At 41.9% G+C, this 22,500-nt stretch overlaps 1 protein-coding gene across 1 annotated transcript in view; it reads right to left on the reverse strand.

Annotated features, from left to right (window-relative positions):
• Gat (GABA transporter) overlaps positions 1–22,500 on the reverse strand; it is a 68,333-nt gene that overhangs the window by 1,953 nt on the left and 43,880 nt on the right. The window contains exons 5-14 of the mRNA XM_027352560.2: positions 20,364–20,550; positions 19,286–19,418; positions 14,941–15,075; positions 7,473–7,576; positions 7,004–7,128; positions 5,924–6,036; positions 5,219–5,350; positions 3,616–3,819; positions 2,899–3,072; positions 1–2,140 (exon numbers count right to left, since the gene is read on the reverse strand). The exon at positions 1–2,140 is cut by the window's left edge and continues 1,953 nt beyond it. Of these exons, the coding sequence (XP_027208361.1) occupies positions 2,048–2,140; positions 2,899–3,072; positions 3,616–3,819; positions 5,219–5,350; positions 5,924–6,036; positions 7,004–7,128; positions 7,473–7,576; positions 14,941–15,075; positions 19,286–19,418; positions 20,364–20,550 (1,400 nt within the window). The 3' untranslated portion in view covers positions 1–2,047. The remainder of the gene's footprint in view (positions 2,141–2,898; positions 3,073–3,615; positions 3,820–5,218; positions 5,351–5,923; positions 6,037–7,003; positions 7,129–7,472; positions 7,577–14,940; positions 15,076–19,285; positions 19,419–20,363; positions 20,551–22,500) is intronic.

Consider the following 22,500-nt stretch of genomic DNA (forward strand, 5'->3'; position numbering starts at 1 on the left):
AAGGGGAGGGGCGACGAGGGGGAGGGGGAGGGGAGGGGGAAGTAGGACACTCCCGTAACTGTGACTCACGGATTGTCTTTCAAAGTCGTAATTTTGAGTCAAAATTTGCTGACAAAAAGGAAAAAAAATGTTCGAGAAGCTTCCGATAGACCACTGACAACGTTGGGGAGTTTCAGAAGAGATAACTGGTAGACAGGAGGGCACACAGGGGGGAGGGAGGGGTTAGAGCAGGGGAGGGGGAGGGGCTTGGGGAGACCAAACGGCTAAAAAGAGGTGATGTTATTGCTCGCATACAAACTACTGTGTTCTAAAGTGAAGACAGGACCAACAACAAGAAAAACGATGCTAAGTGTTGAACTCCACAGACAACTTTTTTTTTTTAATAAGGTCGTCATTCACATCTTACTACACCAATAGGTTGACCTTATCGCTGGGCCGCGCGGGGGTCCGGTGCTAAAAGGTCAAAGACTATGCTTTAACGAGTGGAAGAACCATTCGGCACTAATTGCCTTGGCCCCAAAAAGAAGGTAAACAGTTACCTCAACAGTTCCAACAGGTCAGACTACAACTGCGTGACTAAAATAAGTTTTCAGTTACATTCATGTCTAGGATTATCTCGTTTGATATGTAAAAGTATCCTAAATTGGAAGACAATGTGGAAGCCCTTTACAAATTCAAATTGACATAGATATTCTTGATAATTATTTAACATCAAAATACAACAGCCGCACAGACGGCGACCGACAAACCATCTCACAAACATCGATATAATCTGAAGAAAAAAATGCATTTCTGCAGCGTTAGAACAATAACCCCCTGTTCAGCGTAGTACCATAGTCAAGAGTACCAACATGGGGGCATACAACTTTTGCTTTAATATTGTCTCAGCGTCCTAAATAAATTATCCACAATATTCAACAATTTGTTTATTGTATCTACAGCCTTCAAAATGCTAGATAAAACTCCCAAGGTAATGGCAACAACAGATAATCAGTTATATTTCGTCAAAACGCTCATATATATATATATACCAACCACATTTTCTCTCACACAAAAAGACAAAACATTTTAATAATAACTAAAAAAAACAACAACAGGAAATACAAAGCAAAAAAAAGAAAAAAGAAAATAATAATAATTATAATAATACCAAACATCTTATGATATGATAATATAACCGAAGTCTCCTAACCCGGACCTGGATAACGCCCACCAGAGAGAACACAAACAAATGAAAATACAACAGAAACGAACAACAAGATTGACGCCCCGACAACGCGTGGGGATGCTGCCTTTCCTGATGCTGTTGCCATCCCCACGAGGATGAGAGTAAAGCTGGTTCCTCGTCTACTCCTCGGAGAACATGGTGAGAAGCGGCACAACGGAGCGGCGACACGGCGTCCGGAGGTGGTTCCAGCTTCTTCGAGGGGAACGTGCCCTTACAAGCCGCCAGTAGGGGGGGACGGAGGAGGAGCAGGAGGGAGGGGAAGGACGTGGTGGTAGGGAGGGTTGTGTGTCTTGGTTGAAGGGGGATTGTGCAAGGGAGTCGGTGAAGGTGTACATTTGGTGTCCTTTTGTGGGTGTTGACGGGTGGTCCTCAATTTCTACGGCATCCGAAATTCCTCCATCCAAGGGAACACCTCACTTCATGTCACTTCATCGTGCAGATCGCTTTGGAACCTGCAGACATCCGCACAGTGATAATGGCAGCGTGTGACCCTCGAGGAAAAACAGAAAACCGGATAGAGCGCGAAAGGAAGTGCAACGCAGGAGAGTACCAAACGATAAAAAAAAAAAGAAAACAGTAATTCAGAAGAAAAGAAAATTCTGGAGCACCCTTTTCACGGCCGAGTCCGTAACGAAGCGAGCACGAAGACTCCTCCCTTTCTCTCTCTGTCTCTCTCTCAAAGAACGCTTGCAGAATCCAGAAGGAGGAGGAGCTGGATAATAAGAAACGCACATCCCTGACCCCCTCGGAGTCGTCCCCCTACTAAGCAGCAATAACGCGGAGGTGTGTGGGATTTATCGGGCTCATCAGGCGGGGGCTCTACACGGCGGTGGCCTCCTGCATGCTGGCGCTGGTGTACTTGTTTTTCAAGGCTTCCAAGTCCAGTTCCGGCTTTGTGATTGCTAATAGTCTCTGCAACGACACGAGGGACAAGTTAGAAAGAAGCATCTGGCGGAACAAAGCATACATATATACAGACATCTATCTACATATCTAGACGTATGTGTGGGTGTATATATATATAACCACACACACACACACACACACACACATACACACACACACACACACACACACACACACACACACACACACACACACACACACACACACACACACACACACACATATATATATATATATATATATATATATATATATATATATATATATATATATATATATATATATATTTGTATCTGTATATTAAAATTTAAAAAAATATATGTATTAATTTATTCATCTATATATTCATATTTATATTCACATTTATATTTATATCTATATATGTATACATTTATATATATATATAAATAAACATATATATATATATATATATATATATATATATATATATATATATATATATATATATATATATATGTATATATATATATTTTTAAAGCATGTATATACATAAATATGTGTATGTATGTATGTATGACTGCATGTATATGTATGCATACATACACACATACATACATATATATATATATATATATATATATATATATATATATATATATATATATATATATATATATAACATAAATCAATTTCTCTTTTCTTTCGGCTGAATGAGGCGCCGAAACCTCCTCAGCGTCTCAAGATCGAACGAAGCGGACACCTCGAGACGGGAGGGTCACGTGACCTCGGCCTCCGCCACCTACCTCCTTCCAGGTGCCGGGATGGGGGGAGGTGATGAATTTGTAGATGGCGTAGCCCGGGACGCACAGCATGGAGGACAGCGCCATGAGCCAGCCGACGAAGTGGGTCCAGCCGGGGAATTCGTAGTTCACGTACTTGGGAGGAGACCAGATCACCACGTTGAACATGAACACGCTCTGGGGGGGAAAAGGGCGTTTTGTGAGGGGTTCGGTTACGTGGGAAGGTTGGAAGAATTTGTGAATTAGTTAAGGACGGGAGGGAGGATGGAAGAACGAATGGATGGATGGATGGATGTTTGGGTGGGTGGGTGGATGAATGGGTGGATGGCTGGATGGGTGGGTGGATAGATGGGTGGGTGGGTGGGTGGATGGGTGAATAAATGGATGAATGGAAGGAATAAAGGATGGAAGTTAGGAAAATAGATGGATAGATAGAAGGAAGGAAGGAAGGAAAGAAGAAAGAATGGAAAGAAGGATAGATGGAAGTACATTTGAGTATTATGAATTGTATTTCCGGGATTCTCTGAAATGGCTGACATAATATAACAATAATAATAATTATAATGATAATAATAATGATAATAAAAACAACAATAATAATAACACTAACAATGCTAATGCTAATAACAAAAGCAATGATAACATAAATAATAACAAGAATAATAGAAATAATAAAATAAGAATCAACATCAAAACACAAAACGCCCACGAATGACTCACGAAGCAAGTGATGGGCGTAATGAACTTCCAGCACAACTTCCACCAGAAGAAGGGGTAATATCCGATCATCTCCTTGACGCAGTCGTACCACCTGTCGGCGCCGAAGCCCCAGCTGATCGCCAGGCACTCGAACATGATCAGGGAGATGAGACACATTCCGGAGGCGGCGTAGGTATCTAGGACCTGGAACACGTACATTCCGCCCTGGAAGAGGAAGGGGGGCGTCAGAGGGGGGACGGAAATAAAACGGGACGTGAACAAAACGTTGTCAATAACATGACGTAAATAAAATGTGGTCATTAAACGTGATGTCGATGGAATGTGACGTAACTAACACGTGGCGTAAATAAAATGTGATATTAAACGTGATGTCAATAAAACGTGACGTAAATAACACGTGCCGTAAATAAAATGTGATGTCATTAAACGTGATGTCAATAAAACGTGACGTAAATAACACGTGGCGTAAATAAAATGTGATGTCATTAAACGTGGCGTAAATAACACGTGACGTAAATACGTGACGTAAATAAAACGTGCCGTAAGTAACACACGTAAATAACACATGTAAAGAAAACGTGACGTAAATAAAACGTGATGTAAATAATATGTGATATATGAGTATACAGGTTGATGCTAATAATACTGAAGCGTGAGTGGTCTTCGTTAAATGTATGTGTTGGTGCTCGTTTCATGATATGATGTTTAATTGTTTAGTTTTATTTGCTAATTTTGTCTAGAGGTGATAAATATCTGTAGGCTCGTATCTCTAACACCCGAAGATGTTTTGAGATTAATACTATATAACTCTATAAACCGACTGACTGGACTAGCAAATCATTAGGCTAACAAAGTAATTTATTAACTCTATTTATCCTTCTTACCCTTCACTTTAACACTCCCAGTTCAACCTCACCTACCCATTTCCCCTTTAACTTCTCGTCATCGTCTTCGCTGGCATCATCCTTCTCCTCCTCAACCGAATATTCTTCTTTCTCTTTCTACAATACTACCTCCACCTCCATATTCACCTCCACCTTCATGACCTCCTCCACCTCTATCTACCACCTCCATCTACATCCTCAACCTCCTCCACCTCCACCTCCATCTACCTCCTCCACCTCCATCTACCACCTCTACCTCCTCCACCTCCATCTACCACCATTACCCCCTCCAACTCCAGCTACCTCCTCCACCTCCATCTGCCACCTCCACCTCCATCTGCCACCTCCACCTCCATCTACCTCCTCCACCTCCATCTACCAGACTATTTTATGCAATATATGTCTTATTCTCATGTTAATGTTCAGTTATCATTAGGTCATTTTGTTTTGTAAATATTTTTTGTCAATCTTATGTTTTCGTGTTGAGCTTTTTAAGGTTATACCCATAACCAAAAAGCTCGGTCATACCCTGTACATTCTGTATAAAATTACTAACTCTGTAAATAAGTTATATGACCAAATAAATTATTTCAATTTCAATTTCACCTCCACCTCCATCTACCTCCTCCACCTCCATCTATCACCTCCATCTACCTCCTCTACCTGCATCTATCACCTCCAGCCCCACCTGCATCTACCTCTCCACCTCCACCACTTACCTCCGTGACGCACGACAAGCCGACCAGGTAGGAAAGGACACACACGATCAGGATAAAGAGTTCCTTGTGTTTGCGCAGGTATTTTGGCCACTCGTCAGACACGGCCGTGATGAAGCCCTCGATCGTGCAGAACTTTGGAGAGGAGAGAACTTTTTGTAGAACAGAATACGAGTGAGGAATAAAAGGGTATGTTAGTTTATTTTTGTGTCAAATGGGAAAATAATCTGCTTGTTTCAACATATGTTTATCTATCTATCTATATATATTTTTTTATCTCTATTTATCTTTTTATATCCATACAAAATCGTAATATAGCTTGTTATACTACTGATTTTAATTATTCTTTCTTATTATTTTTATTTTAACTATTCTTTCTCATTGTTTGTTATTTCATCACTTATCACTAATGTTACTGTAAGTCATATATTTTTTCATAATTATCTTGGTCTTATCATTATTCTAATTTCTAAAATAATTACCTCCTATTACTATTAAGATTATTACCTCTGCTATTTCACTTGTCACCATCTTTCTTATCATTAACTTGAACATCACAATCATTATCGTTGTTGCCATAACTAATCCAGCTACCATGACCCCAACCAAAACAAACTCCTGCATGACATAGATAAACACGAACCATTCTTCTTCTGACCCGCCATGGGGAGAGAGAACCCCCCGGGGACAAACACTCAAAAGCCTCACCTGAGAGTCGAGTCCAAGCATGAGTACCATAAGGAAGAAGAGCGCGGACCACAGGGGAGACACGGGCAGCTGCAGCACCGCCGTCGGGTACGCCAAGAACGCCAGACCGGGTCCTGCAGGAGGGGGCAAGGGCGGGAGGAAGGTAAGAGGGGTGGTTAATGTTGGTAAGTTGATATCATTAGCATTTTTTCTGCTTTTATTTGTTTTTGTTTTTTAAAAGAATATTTTGTTCTTGTAGAATAGTGGAAGAAATAAACATTCAGAGCAAAGGACGAGATGTTTTTTTAGAGGTTAATTGAGAGATGATAACGCAGGAACAAAAAATTAAATGATCTTTAAAAGTGAATGTGGAGGTAATATCGTGAATTCTTAATAAGTGAACAGAATATGACAAATTTTTAAAGGGAGAACCGAGGTGTTTAATCGTTATACCCCAGCAATGAGGTTTCTTATTCAAAAGAGTGGAGTACTTAACAATTATAAGCAGAATTTTATTTTTATTTTTTTTTTCTTATTCTTTTTTTTTTGTTTTTTTTTTTTTTTTTAGAAATATTGACGTGGTGGAAGATCTATTGACGCATAAAATAATATTCTAAGAGAAAGAGAAAGTGGTTGACGTCATTAACAATTATCACTTACTGTTTCTTTTACGTTACTTGGAAGACGTTAAAGAGAATATACAGTATGAAGTACCTATTTAAAGAGGCTCATATATACTCAAGTTTAAAGTTTCTTATTTGAAGGCAGTGTAATATCGAAGAAATAATTTGTATTTGTTTGTTGTTTCCTCGGAATTGGCCAAATAACAAAAGGAGATTGTTTAAAAGACATTTTTTCAGTGTTTCTCTATCGCAGCCAGTAAATTCCCACATCGACAAATGATTAAAAAAGAAAAAAAAAGAAAAAAAGAAAGAAAGGAAAAAAAAGAAAGAAAGAATAAAAAGAAAGGAAAAGAGAAGAAAGAAAGAAAGAATAAAAAGCAAGAAAGAAAGAATAAAAAGCAAGAAAGAAAAAATAAAAACAAAGAAAGAAAGAACAAAGAAAAGAAAAGCTATAACAAGACCCCCTCCCCTCCCTTACCTGAAGCGGCCACGTCAGCTACGGACTTCTGCTGCGCCTCCGCCATGAACCCGACGACGGAGAAGATGACGAAGCCGGCGAAGAAGGACGTGCAGGAGTTGATGGTGCAGAGGATGAGCGAGTCCCTGCGGAGGTGAGACGGTGAGAATGGAGGAAGGGAGAGGGTGATGAAGGAGAGGGGATAAAGGGGAGGATAATAATATTTAAGTGCTAATACTAATACTAAATCGTACGGAATTTGGGTTAACGTGTTTCGCATGGGTATGAATTTTATGATGATAGTAATGATAAAAAAACAACAACAATAGTAATAATAACTATACAACAATAATAAAAAATAATAAAAATAACAATAATAGTAAAACAATAAAATCAGCATGGCTATGTGTCTCCGCAATTATGCTCATTCGTATGTGTGCATATATGTAAATACCTACAAGAACAGTCATGCTAAATGAAGACAACTTACTTATAACAGTTGTTGTCAAATTTATTGTAGGACCCGAGAGCGATCAGCGAGCCCAACACGAGAGCGTAGGACCAGAACACCTGTGACACCGCTTCCACCCACACCTGGCGACAAGGGAACGTTTGTTAGAGGAAGTAACAGCGTTGGAAGGAACAGCAGTGTTAATGGGAGTAGCAATGTTTAAAGCAGTAACGATGTAAAAAAAAAAAAAAAAAAGTGTTGAAAGGAACGGCAGTGTTAATAGGAGTAGCAATGTTTACAGCTGCAACAATGTAAAAAAAAAGAACAGCAGTGTTAATAGGAGCAACAGTGTTTAAAGCAGCAACGATGTAAAAAAAGTAACAGTGTTGGAAGGAACAGCAGTGTTAATAGGAGTAACAATGTTTAAAGCAGCAACAATGTAAAAAAGTGTCGAGAGGAACGTGTTAATTTGAGCAACTATGTTAAAGGAAGCAACAATGTCAAAAGAAGTAACAGTGTTCAGAGAAGAAACGATGATATTAGGTAACAATGTTAAGAGGAGCAACAGTGTCAAAAGAAGAAATAATGTGAATAGATATAACAGTGTTAAAAGAAGCAACAATATTAATAGGAACAACAATGTCAATATGTTAAGAGAAGCAATGATATTAAGAGGAACAATGTTAAAATAAGTAACAACATTAATAGCAACAACAATATTAAGATGTTAAAAGCAACAATGTTAAGAGGAACAATGCTAAAAGAAGCAACGACGTTAAAAGGGCCAGTAATAAGCAAGAATCATCTCCATCGGCCATTAATGTGGGACAAAAACCATCCTGGATCCTGTCGACGACTCCTGGCACTGACAACCTCCATCCACATTCTATTTATCTTCTGCTATTACCTTTTATGTGGCCTTCTGCTACTACATTTACCTATCTCTTGGGGTACAGGTAAATAACCCCTTTCTATATCTATATGAATTCAATATACGAAATATTTATATTGAAGACATATTCAGAACAGAGGTAGCAAGAAAAAAAGAAAAAAGAAAAAAAGAGAAAAAGTGATGGATATAATGAAATAAAGTTTGTAAAATTATTTGGATGATTGTCACACGATATCAATGAATGTTACTAAGAAATGTTACATAAGGATTAAACACGAGTTAGAAAGATAAGAATGGAAGGAGAAAATAACATAATGATTTATCTATAGTTTGAGACAGGCATTAAATCTCAAGATAAGAATGATAACATAGAGACGAGTGTCATAAATGATAACGATAACAAAGAAAGATCGTAACAACAAATGATAATGGCCCGAAATAAAGGGAAACGCAGGTTAAAACGTAACGAAAAATAATCAAAGACGAAGAACTGAAAGATAAAAGCAAAATAGAAGGCATAGCAAAGAAAATAAAAATTCGAGAGAAAATTAGACAAAATCCTACAATGAAAAAGAATACGAACTGGTATATGATAATACCTATAAAATGTGAGACCCAGAAGAAAGATGAATAAACATACAACTATAAAAAAAAAAAAACGTTGTGTGTGTGTGTGCGTGTGTGTGTGTGTGTGTGTGAGTGTGTGTGTGTATGTGTGTATGTGTGTGTGTGTGTGTGCGTGTGTGTGTGTGTGTGTGTGTGTGTGTGTGTGTGTGTGTGTGTGTGTGTGTGTGTGTGTGTGTGTGTGTGTGTGTGTGTGTGTGTGTGTGTGTGTGTGTCTGTGTGTGTGTGTGTGTGTGTGTGTGTGTGTGTGTGTGTGTGTGTGTGTGTGTGTGTGTGTGTGTGTGTGTGTGTGTGTGTGTGTGTGTGTGTGTGTGTGTTTACATATATAATATATATATATATATATATATATATATATATATATATATACATATATATATACATATATACATACATATTTGTGTGTGTGTGTTTATGTATGTATGTGTATATGAATATATGCATGTCACTTGGGGCCTAATGGGTAGGTATCAATAAATAGAGTGGATGGCCTATTGGAATTATGGCAAAGGAAGGACTATTATGCGCGGGGTGTTTCAGAACTCCACTAAACCTTTGTTGTTATGTAAATCTTCGGATGGTGCAGTTCACATGATAACGAACTTTAGTTTGATGAAGGTTTCTGCATGACCATTACACTGAGGGTGACCAGGTCTAGACAGGTTATGGTATTATTCCTCTTTGAGAGAGATAAACTATAGTCCACCATCAGCGCAGAATTGGGGTGACATGTCTGAAGGTTTATGTATTTTGAAGGTATTCTTTGTAATGTTATACGCCTTAGATCAACCGTAGAATGGATTGAGAAAAACTGTATATGATTTGTTAGACAGTTGAAAAGATGACTCGTAAGATAGAGAAAGTGAAAGGCCAAGAAAAAATGACTCCTGACAAGCATCACAAGACTGAAATGTAATAATAATTTCATCAGTTATACCAAGTCACCACCCTCTGTACCTCCTGTAACAATGTACACCGCGAAATCGACCCAAAAAATGCTTTCAATAACGGGTGGGGACTAGGATTTAGTTGCCAAAAAGTACGAGGCAGTTGATGTGTGTACTTTACTTTGGACTTGAAGCAGCTCCATGTGAAAGGTTACAGACTCATAAAGGTTCGTAATATGTCAGCTGACTTAGCAAATGAAGGAGGAAATCGATTAATTAAATGCGAGGGGTGAAGGATGGCTGGGGATCCGTAAATGTAGTAGGCTTTGATAGACTTAACTTTGCCGGAACCTATTTCAGTACTCTTGACATGTTGAACAAAATCTAATATACTCTGGGAAGATAATGACCACTGTTATTAAATATAAAACTTCGTACAGACTCATAGCAGCATCATGGATAGCGAATAAATCTGATCGTGATATAATTTGGCAAACTGCTCTGGAAGGTTTAATGATGTTATGAGAGGTTTTATGTCCCGAGAGAATCTTTAACGATGCCCCTGAGAGGATTAATGATGACCTAATGATGCCGAGAAAAAAATAAGAATGTTGGCATGAAAGGTTTACTGATGCCCTGAGAGCAATTCCAATGATGCCCAATAGGACCAAGGTGCCCATTTCCCTATTTGTGTTATATTTACAGCAAAAACTTCAATATGAATGAGTGATAAATGCATCTATGTTTTTTTTTTGCCACTACAGAATTCCTCTTGAGAGAGGGTATGATAGGTGGTAGCTATTATGGCTCAACAAAACACTACTTTCAACACTTATTTGGAACTACACATTGTATGTATGTAATGCTTGAAAATGACTCATACTGTTTCTTGGGCAATGTCAAATAAATGTTACAAAAGTTAAATGCTATGAGGTCCGGATGGTGTATGTGGTGTGCCTATGAGTTGCCAGGCATGCTGTTTGACCCAGACCAGAGACGACATAGAAAAGACCCAGAGAGAAGATATACAGACCAGAGACACAGAAGAAACTCAAGAGACCAGAGCCAAAGAAGAGAGATCAGATAGGCAGACCAAAGGTAGAGAAGACACAGAGAGACCGGAATCATTGAAGAAATTATCCTCTTACCAGAACCAGTGAGGAGACCAGAACTGCTGACCTGAATCCACAGCAGAAACCCAGAACCCAGACCCAAAGACTGGAGCTAGCGAAATAACCCGAACCCCAGAACCAAAGAAGAGAAGCAGAACCCAGACCAGACCCACAGAAGAGAAGCAGAACCCAGACCAGAACCACAGAAGAGAAGCAGAACCCAGGCCAGACCCACAGAAGAGAAGCAGAACCCAGACCAGACCCACAGAAGAGAAGCAGAACCCAGACCAGACCCACAGAAGAGAAGCAGAACCCAGACCAGACAAACAGAAGAGAAGCAGGCCCCAGACCAGACCCACAGAAGAGAAGCAGAACCCAGACCAGACCCACAGAAAAGAAGCAGGCCCCAGACCAGACCCACAGAAGAGAAGCAGAACCTAGACCAGACCCATAGAAGAGAAGCAGAACCCAGACCAGATACACAGAAGAGAAGCAGAACCCAGACCAGACCCACAGAAGAGAAGCAGAACCCTGACCAGACCCACAGAAGAGAAGCAGAACCCAGACCAGACCCACAGAAGAGAAGCAGAACCCAGACCAGACCCACAGAAGAGAAGCAGAACCCAGACCAGACCCACAGAAGAGAAGCAGAACCCAGACCAGACCCACAGAAGAGAAGCAGAACCCAGACCAGACCCACAGAAGAGAAGCAAACCCCAGACCAGACCCACAGAAGAGAAGCAGAACCCAGACCAGACCCACAGAAGAGAAGCAGAACCCAGACCAGACCCACAGAAGAGAAGCAGAACCCAGACCAGACCCACAGAAGAGAAGCAGAACCCAGGCCAGACCCATAGAAGAGAAGCAGAACCCAGACCAGATCTATAGAAGAGAAGCAGAACCCAGGCCAGACCCACAGAAGAGAAGCAGAACCCAGACCAGACCCACAGAAGAGAAGCAGAACCCTGACCAGACCCACAGAAGAGAAGCAGAACCCAGGCCAGACCCACAGAAGAGAAGCAGAACCCAGACCAGACCCACAGAAGAGAAGCAGAACCCAGGCCAGACCCACAGAAGAGAAGCAGAACCCTGACCAGACCCACAGAAGAGAAGCAGAACCCTGACCAGACCCACAGAAGAGAAGAAGACCCCAGACCAGACCCACAGAAGAGAAGCAGAACCCAGGCCAGACCCACAGAAGAGAAGCAGAACCCAGACCAGACCCACAGAAGAGAAGCAGAACCCTGACCAGACCCACAGAAGAGAAGCAGAACCCAGACCAGACCCACAGAAGAGAAGCAGAACCCTGACCAGATCCACAGAAGAGAAGCAGAACCCAGACCAGACCCACAGAAGAGAAGCAGAACCCAGACCAGACCCACAGAAGAGAAGCAGACCCCAGACCAGACCCACAGAAGAGAAACAGACCCTAGACCAGACCCACAGAAGAGAAGCAGAACCCAGACCAGATCTACAGAAGAGAAGCAGACCCCAGACCAGACCCACAGAAGAGAAGCAGAACCCAGGCCAGACCCACAGAAGAGAAGCAGAACCCAGACCAGATCCACAGAAGAGAAGCAGAACCCAGACCAGACCCACAGAAGAGAAGCAGAACCCAGACCAGATCCACAGAAGAGAAGCAGAACCCAGACCAGACCCACAGAAGAGAAGCAGAACCCAGACCAGACCCACAGAAGAGAAGCAGAACCCTGACCAAACCCACAGAAGAGAAGCAGAACCCAGACCAAACCCACAGAAGAGAAGCAGAACCCAGACCAAACCCACAGAAGAGAAGCAGAACCCAGACCAGACCCACAGAAGAGAAGCAGAACCCAGACCAGACCCACAGAAGAGAAGCAGAACCCAGACCAGACCCACAGAAGAGAAGCAGAACCCTGACCAGACCCACAGAAGAGAAGCAGAACCCAGACCAGACCCACAGAAGAGAAGCAGAACCCAGACCAGACCCACAGAAGAGAAGCAGACCCCAGGTCAGACCCACAGAAGAGAAGCAGGCCCCAGACCAGACCCACAGAAGAGAAGCAGAACCCAGGCCAGACCCATAGAAGAGAAGCAGAACCCAGACCAGATCTATAGAAGAGAAGCAGAACCCAGGCCAGACCCACAGAAGAGAAGCAGAACCCAGACCAGACCCACAGAAGAGAAGCAGAACCCAGACCAGACCCACAGAAGAGAAGCAGAACCCAGACCAGACCCACAGAAGAGAAGCAGAACCCAGGCCAGACCCACAGAAGAGAAGCAGAACCCAGACCAAACCCACAGAAGAGAAGCAGAACCCTGACCAGACCCACAGAAGAGAAGAAGACCCCAGACCAGACCCACAGAAGAGAAGCAGAACCCAGACCAGACCCACTGAAGAGAAGCAGAACCCAGGCCAGACCCACAGAAGAGAAGCAGAACCCAGACCAGACCCACAGAAGAGAAGCAGAACCCTGACCAGACCCACAGAAGAGAAGCAGAACCCAGACCAGACCCACAAAAGAGAAGCAGAACCCAGGCCAGACCCACAGAAGAGAAGCAGAACCCAGACCAGACCCACAGAAGAGAAGCAGAACCCAGACCAGACCCACAGAAGAGAAGCAGAACCCAGACCAGACCCACAGAAGAGAAGCAGAACCCAGACCAGACCCACAGAAGAGAAGCAGAACCCAGACCAGACAAACAGAAGAGAAGCAGAACCCAGACCAGACCCACAGAAGAGAAGCAGAACCCAGGCCAGACCCACAGAAGAGAAGCAGACCCCAGACCAGACCCACAGAAGAGATACAGACCCTAGACCAGATCCACAAAAGAGAAGCAGAACCCAGACCAGACCCACAGAAGAGAAGCAGAACCCAGACCAGACCCACAGAAGAGAAGCAGGCCCCAGACCAGACCCACAGAAGAGAAGCAGAACCCAGACCAGATCCACAGAAGAGAAGCAGAACCCAGACCAGACCCACAGAAGAGAAGCAGAACCCTGACCAGACCCACAGAAGAGAAGCAGAACCCAGACCAGACCCACAGAAGAGAAGCAGAACCCAGACCAGACCCACAGAAGAGAGCAGAACCCAGGCCAGACCCACATAAGAGAAGCAGAACCCTGACCAAACCCACAGAAGAGAAGCTGAACCCAGACCAAACCCACAGAAGAGAAGCAGACCCCAGACCAGACCCACAGAAGAGAAGCAGAACCCTGACCAGACCCACAGAAGAGAAGCAGAACCCAGACCAGACCCACAGAAGAGAAGCAGAACCCAGACCAGAACCACAGAAGAGAAGCAGAACCCAGACCAGACCCACAGAAGAGAAGCAGACCCCAGACCAGACCCACAGAAGAGAAGCAGAACCCAGGCCAGATCCACAGAAGAGAAGCAGAACCCAGACCAGATCCACAGAAGAGAAGCAGAACCCAGACCAGACCCACAGAAGAGACGCAGAACCCAGACCAGACCCACAGAAGAGAAGCAGACCCCAGACCAGACCCACAGAAGAGAAGCAGAACCCAGACCAGATCTACAGAAGAGAAGCAGAACCCAGGCCAGACCCACAGAAGAGAAGCAGAACCCAGATCAGACCCACAGAAGAGAAGCAGAACCCAGGCCAGGCCCACAGAAGAAAAGCAAACCCCAGACCAGACCCACAGAAGAGAAGCAGACCACAGACCAGACCCACAGAAGAGAAGCAGAACCCAGACCAGACCCACATAAGAGAAGCAGAACCCAGGCCAGACCCACAGAAGAGAAGCAGAACCCAGACCAAACCCACAGAAGAGAAGCAGACCACAGACCAGACCCACAGAAGAGAAGCAGACCCCAGACCAGACCCACAGAAGAGAAGCAGAACCCAGACCAGACCCACAGAAGAGAAGCAGACCCCAGGTCAGACCCACAGAAGAGAAGCAGAACCCAGGCCAGACCCACAGAAGAGAAGCAGACCCCAGACCAGAACCCAAAGCCCCCAGCCCCCCATGAGACCAAAAGACCTCTTACCGTGATGTCCGCCAGCTTAGCGATGTCAGGGATCAAGTAGAAGCGAATGCCTGTCATGGCGCCCGGAAGAGTCACGCCACGGATGAACAAGATGACCATGAGTACGTACGGGAACAGGGCCGTGAAGTACACCACCTGGAGGAGAGGAAAACGTTTGTGAACATTTGATAAAAACGTTTGCGGAATTTGGAATTTGGGATATGCTTCGTCGTTTTTGTTTTCTTATTTTTTTATAGGTTTAAGGTATGTGGGATTTTTTTTTTGTTTTGATTTTGATTTTTGGTTTGGGTTGGGTTGGTTTAGTGTGTGTGTGTGTGTGTGTGTGTGTGTGTGTGTGTGTGTGTGTGTGTGTGTGTGTGTGTGTGTGTGTGTGTGTGTGTGTGTGTGTGTGTGTGTGTAAGTGAGTGAGTTTGTGTGTGTTTGTGTTTGTGTTTGTATTTGTGTTTGTGTGTGTGTGTGTGTCTTTATGATTGCGCAAGTATACACGCCCATACGCCTATTAACAAGAAACGAACACACAAAGCCACATCTCGTGGGCCAAAGGGACGATCTTCGTGCATGAACTTTAGATTAAAGAGGAAGTAATGATATTTAAGTTTATAGGTGTGCGTCACCAGGCAGATGTGTCCGATGATACATACATACATACATACATACATACATACACACACACACACACACACACACACACACACACACACACATATATATATATATATATATATATATATATATATACATATATTAAATATATATATATATATATATATATATATATATATATATATATATATATATATGTGTGTGTGTGTGTGTGTGTGTGTGTGTGTGTGTGTGTGTGTGTGTGTGTGTGTGTGTGTATGTGTGTGTCTGTATGTGTGTGTATGTATGTGTGTGTGTGTGTTTGAATATAGATAGATAGGTAGATCGATATAGATAGATAGATATACTTTATATATAGATTGATAGATATACATAGAAATATATACAGACAGAAAGACAGATGTAGATAGACAGATAGACAGAAATAAAAAGATTAATTAATAGAAAAAGAGAACGATAGAGAGGCAGTCGGGTAGGCTGAAAACAGAGGTAGATAGATAGATATATAGAGAGGTAGATGCCAAACCACGGGTTCCTAACCAAGGGGCACTGGGATACTTTCTAGGGGGCCATGGAGCAGAGTGAAAATTATGGCTTTTAATAAATCTGGATTTTGTGTCACCATACAGAATCTACATATAACTATCTCTCACCTCTCAATAAATTGGAATCTTCCCAGGTACTGTTTTGTTTTATAGCTGATGGAACAATTTCACTATCTATAACGAGCAATAACAGAAAAGATGACAGACGTGGAGGTTATGGCCACAGAATAGAGAAGGTTCGGAACCACTGGTTTATATCCTAAGCACAGACAAGTACCCTACCAGTTTAAAAACACTACAGAAATCGCAATTCTTACATCAGTAAAACTAGCTGACGAAATTTCTAATAAAAGACCCTTTGTTCTACGCGATTGTTGTTTCAGACTATAATCCCCGCCAATATTTTCCACCAGAATGAGTTATTTTAGCGAAAGCGAAACGGCAGAATGAGGGCTTATTTTGACTTCCTACACTAAGATTTTTTATTGTGATGGTAATAAGCACTAGTATGATAATGATAAAAAATATCAAATTAAGTTACCAGCATGCTTTTCAAACAAGGGAAATAGATAACTGATAAGCACAGTCAAGTACACTATCAATTAGAAGTCACTGCTGTTATTGCAGTTCTTATACATGGGTAAAGCTAGCTGACAAGTCATCTAATTATAGACCACTTTCTCTACTCGACTCGCAGATATTTTTCGCCAGAATAAGCTAGATTTAGCATAAGCGAAACACTGCAGAATGAGGATTCGTCTTGACATCCAACACATCTTTTTTACCATCAGCTGCAAATGGCTCAGTCTGAGACAGACACACAATCATTCATAAATACATAGCAGGAGAAAAACTGATATCGAACTGGGCAGTTTGCTTTCTTCCTCCCGGGCGCTCTCCATGTGGTCATTCTCGGGCGAAATCGCAATCAGAGGGAGAATTTTTTGCTTTCTTTTTCAGATTCGAACTCGCGATCGCGGATTCGAACCTGGCGCCCTAACCACTCGGCCACGGTAACGAGGGGCAACAGAGAGTGTCTGCGAGTGCTCTTTATGTACCATATTTGTGTGTGATTTTTTTTTTTTTTTTTTGTAATTATAGTTTTGATGGAGATTATTCTGTAAACATGTGTTTTGTAGGTATATACGCGTCAATATTTCTAGGGAGCAGTGGCCTCGAGCAGTATTTTTCCTAACTATTTTGATGGGCTTTAAGATCGTCACATATACAGAAAAATCCATTCATAAATGTCACTGTAAAACAAAACTAAAACACATGTGCATAACATACACAAACGAATGGCAAAGCTCACACGTACACATACAACCAAGAGTGCTCGAACACACTCGCAACCAGACACGTAAAGAAAAGAATAGAAAAGAAAGAAAAAAAAAAAACTTTTTTTTATCCCTTTTCAACCTGTTTACCGTCTAAGCCAGAGCTCTAGATGGGGGGGGGGCACGATGTCCTTTCTGGAGCAATATGAAACTTGAACAGACTTTTATCTCACCCACAGGACATACAATTATATCTCACTTATCAATAAGTTGGATTTTTTTTTTCTTTTTTGTCTTAGTACACAATTCATAACTAGTAATAACTGATTCTGAAAAGATGACAGACATTGAACGGGGCCATGGAGATTATTACATATTGGTCGGGGCCACAGAATATAAATGGTTGTGAACCACTGTGCGAAGTAATATATACACACACACACACACATGTATATATATACACATATACATATATACAAATGTATATATGTATACATATGTATATATGTATACATATGTATATATGTATATATATAAGTGTGTATATATATATATATATATATATATATATATATATATATATATATATATATATATATATATATATATATATATGCACATACAATCATATATGTCTATATAAATACACACACGCACACACACACACACACACACACACACACACACACACACACACACACACACACACACATATATATATATATATATGTGTGTGTGTGTGTGTGTGTGTGTGTGTGTGTGTGTGTGTGTGTGTGTGTGTGTGTGTGTGCGTGTGTGTGTGTGTGTGTGTATGTACGTATATACATGTATATATGTATATATATTCACATATATATATATATATATATATATATATATATATATACATACATACACGAAACCATGTGTATATATGCATATATATATATATAATGTATATATATATATATATATATATATATATGTATGTATATATACATAATATATATATATATAATATATATATATATATGTATATATATACATATATATAATATATATATATATAACACGCACACACATACAGACAGTGATTATTAGATAGACCCAGAACAAGACAACGAAAGAAAGAAAGAAAGAGAGACTAATGGCAGCATAAACGCCATTAATACCTCCTCTTATCGCACTCTCCCAAACTAGCCACTTTCCCTGATCCTCTTTCTCTCCCTTTTCCTTAACCTTCCCCTATTCTCTTCGCGAGAAAAGCTAATTATGATATGGTTCGCAAATGCCTTGGCGCGCGGGAAGTGCCAATTAGCACAGGAATAACAACACCCATTCCTCCACGCCCTTGTCGCGTCATAACCACACTAATGGTTTACATCACGCCCATGACAGAACGAGCTGCTTGACTGTTGTTGTATTTGTCATATTAATTTTGTTTTTCACAATCTTTCTCTCCTTTTTTTAAATTCTGAAAGATAATTGGGATAGATTCTTTCTTTTCCCTTTTCTCTTCTTTCCGAAGCTCGAAAGATATATCATATGGGCTTTATGAGACCCCTTAGTACTCACTCATTCGTCCCCTCGTGCACGTCGCAGGGGCTGAGGGGAAACTCTACTTCCAGGCGATCATCTTGGCCACGAACGGATAAGGGATTACTGTGAGGATTTTACCTGCTCGCCCTCTCCTTGGTGAAGGTAACGACCCTGCACAATCACACACACAGTCTCCTTTCGCGTCCCCCAATCCCCGCTTTCTCCTCCTCATTACCCCCGCGCAAATTACCAGCTCAGATCTTTTCCCTTTCTTCTTCCTCGGTTCCCTTAATGAGGATGGTCACATTCCCTCCCTCTTTATCCCCCCTTTCTCTCTTCCTCTCACTCCTTCCCTCGCTTTGCTCTCTACCCTATCCGTCCAAACGGCGGCTGCTTCCTTACCTTTCCAGTCCATTTGACTCCCTTCCAGATGCAGAAGTAACAGAGGATCCAAGCCAGGAGGAGAGTCAGGGCCAACTCCCAGCGGACGGTGCCTGGGTGATCAATGCCTTCGGAAATTTGCAGAGCCCGTTTTCTGTGGAGAAGAACGTACAGGGTTTAGACCGCGCGATTTTGGGCGGATATAGGGGAAAAAAGACGACGGTTGTTACATGAAAGAGAGTTTGTTGATCATGACTAGGCAGACGATTGTATATTACTCTAGAAGGAATGTGTTTTGATGGGATTAGAATCACTTGCATTCAGGAGATTTCTACGTTTGGGCGGGATGCCGAAAATGGAGGTTTTGGCGGGATTTTAAATTTGGTTTTGTTTTAACCTTTCAGCAAGCCTCGGCTCTTCTGACTCGTATTCCAAAAGGCAAACTTAACCTGTGGTGTTTTGTGGACTGTCCCTCTATTGGAAAACAATCGTTTATTGCATCGTCTTAGGAGATTGAAGGACGTTCTAGAAAGTTTTGGTGAAGAGGTCTTACCGGGAATTAAACTTTTCGTGTACAGGAGTCTGAGTGCACCTGTTGTTCCACTCTCTCTCTCACTCCTTCTTTTCTCTCTCCCCCCCCCCCTCTCTCTCTCTCTCTCTATATATATATATATATATATATATACATATATATATATATATATATATATATATATATATATAGATATAATATTCGCTAAATATACATATCAGCCGACAGACATATACACACACATAGATAGATAGAGAGATGTAAAATTAGACAGAGAATGAGAGAGTGAAAGCGACTTAGGAGGAAAGTGAAGAGACGAAAAGAAAAAGAGAGAATATGGATAGTACAAGGTAAAAGAGAACAGAGAGAGAGAGACATATATTTATATATATATATATATATATATATATATATATATATATATATATATATATATATAGAGAGAGAGAGAGAGAGAGAGAGAGAGAGAGAGAGAGAGAGTGAGAGAGAGAGAAAGAAACGCGCATACAATATCAACAAAACCACTACCATGAATGAAAAAAATAAAAATATCCAACTCCCACTTACTCCCAATACTCCTTGACGGGATCGGTGATGTTCAACACGCTGACCCTCGTAAGGTTGCCAACGGTGCAGAAGGTCTCGTTGGCGGTGGAGTTGTAGGATTCGTCCCAGCATTCGAGGCTGTTGCGGGCGTACGGGGACACGCAGGTCTCAGTGTTCCACCAGTTGTTGCACGAGCCCCACGGAAGCTCTGAGGTGGTGGAACGGTAGGGGAACGGGAGGGTGGGGTGGGAGGGGATGGAGGGAGAGAAAGAAACGGGGATGGTGGTGAGTAGGAAGGTGAGGTGGGAGGGGGAGGGATGGGAGAGGGAGAGGGGGGGGAGAGGAAGAGGAAGTGGGAGGGAAGGAGTGGTTTTGGTGGTGGGTAGGAAGATGAGGTGGGAGGGGGAGGGAGAGGAAGGAATGAGTGGTTTGGGTGGTGGGAGTGGGGTGGGAGAGTAAGGTAGGATGGGAAGGAGGGGGGGAAAGGGATTAGAGTAGAATGAGTGAGAGGAGGGAGAGAGGGATGTGGAGGGGAAGAGAAAAGGCGAAGGAAGGGAAAAGAATTAGAAAAAAAATGGATATGAGCAGGGAAAGAACGGAGTGGAGATGGGGAGAGAATAGAGGAGAGGAACAGGGAAAAGACGATGTAGAGGAGAAAGGGGCAGGGAAAGAAAAGATGAATAGCGGGAGATAAGGGAGAAAAAAGAAAGCAAAATAACGGAAAAGGGAAAGGGAGAAAGGGAGTATTGAACAGACGGTGAGGGGGTGGAGAAAGGGACAGTGAGTGAATGGGTGGGAGGGACAGGAGAGGGTAGGGGGAGAAAGAGACAGTGACAGAAAGGATAGGGAGAGGTCAGGAACAGGGAAAAGAGAAGGGGAAAAAGGCGAGTGATGGAACAAGGGACAGAGAGAGAGAGAGAGAGAGAGAGAGAGAGAGAGAGAGAGAGAGAGAGAGAGAGAGAGAGAGAGAGAGAGAGAGAGAGAGAGAGAGAGAGAGAGAGAGAGACAGATAGAGACAGGAGAGGAATAAGAGAAGAAACAGACGGGAGAATAGAAGGGAATAAGGGAACAGGGATAAAAGGAGGGTGGGGGAGAGGGAGGGAACAAGAGCATATTTTAGTCCCTGGGAGATTGATCCGGTGAGCAAATGTCTGTGGAGGTGATGGGTAGTGATCGATGAGACCGTGTCGTTGTGGGCAAGGAAGAGATAATCCTATTTTGACTGAATGGGGCTGTTTGGTGATCAGGCGAGGCTATTCAGGCAGCTGGGTGATTACCATGTTTATGCTACAGCTAATTCAGGGGTCACGTGTGTGTTGCGGTTGATACAAGAAGGAATTGGAAGTTTTCAGAGTCCGGGTAAAAATGGGGTTCTCGGTCGGCTAATGGAAGTGATATTTTGAACTTATGAAACAAATTTTGCAAGGATCTGTGGATTTCAATGAGATGAAAAATGTCTGGGGAACAAAATGTATGATGACTTAAATCTATATCAAATGTTGTGAAATACCAATCGGCTAAATAATAAAGAAATCATTATTTGAATCACTGTTATACAGACATGATTCAGTACATGAATAGAAATAGTTTTATGAACTGGGCACAATGGCTAATAATCAAGATAACATATCTGCAACCGATATTTCATGCAATGGCTTCGATGTTGAAGATTTATCGCTGATTTTCATATTCTAGATCCGTGTATTAGCCATCATGATTAGTATTAATATACCTAATTAATCATTAATATTATGGATAACATGAATTCATAGTTTTAACTCTGATGAATTATGATAATGAATGCATTTTCCTCGTGAGAGTGGGCTAATAAATATGCCAAGAATTCTTATATAAGCTTATTGAATATTGTGCTTAAGAAATAGTCTTGCTATCGTAATGATCAGGAAAAGTAGTAGGCATGCGTGGCAAAATGTGCATACACTGCTGGAAGAATGTATACTCACTCTCCGTAGCAACTGTGAGCGGCAGCAAAGCCAACGAGATCCACAAGAACATCAAAATGGAAGACGGAGTTAGGAAAAAAAGGAGGAAAAAGATTTTGAAAAGGCGAGGAGAGCTGAAAACCATTACTGAGTGAAAAGCAGTCAAAAAATCTGGTTTGCTTTCTAACCAACAGCCAAAAGTCCTGTATTTTGCT

The sequence above is a fragment of the Penaeus vannamei genome, chromosome 23 (assembly GCF_042767895.1).
Source record: "Penaeus vannamei isolate JL-2024 chromosome 23, ASM4276789v1, whole genome shotgun sequence".
NCBI classification, from domain to species: Eukaryota; Metazoa; Arthropoda; class Malacostraca; order Decapoda; family Penaeidae; genus Penaeus; species Penaeus vannamei.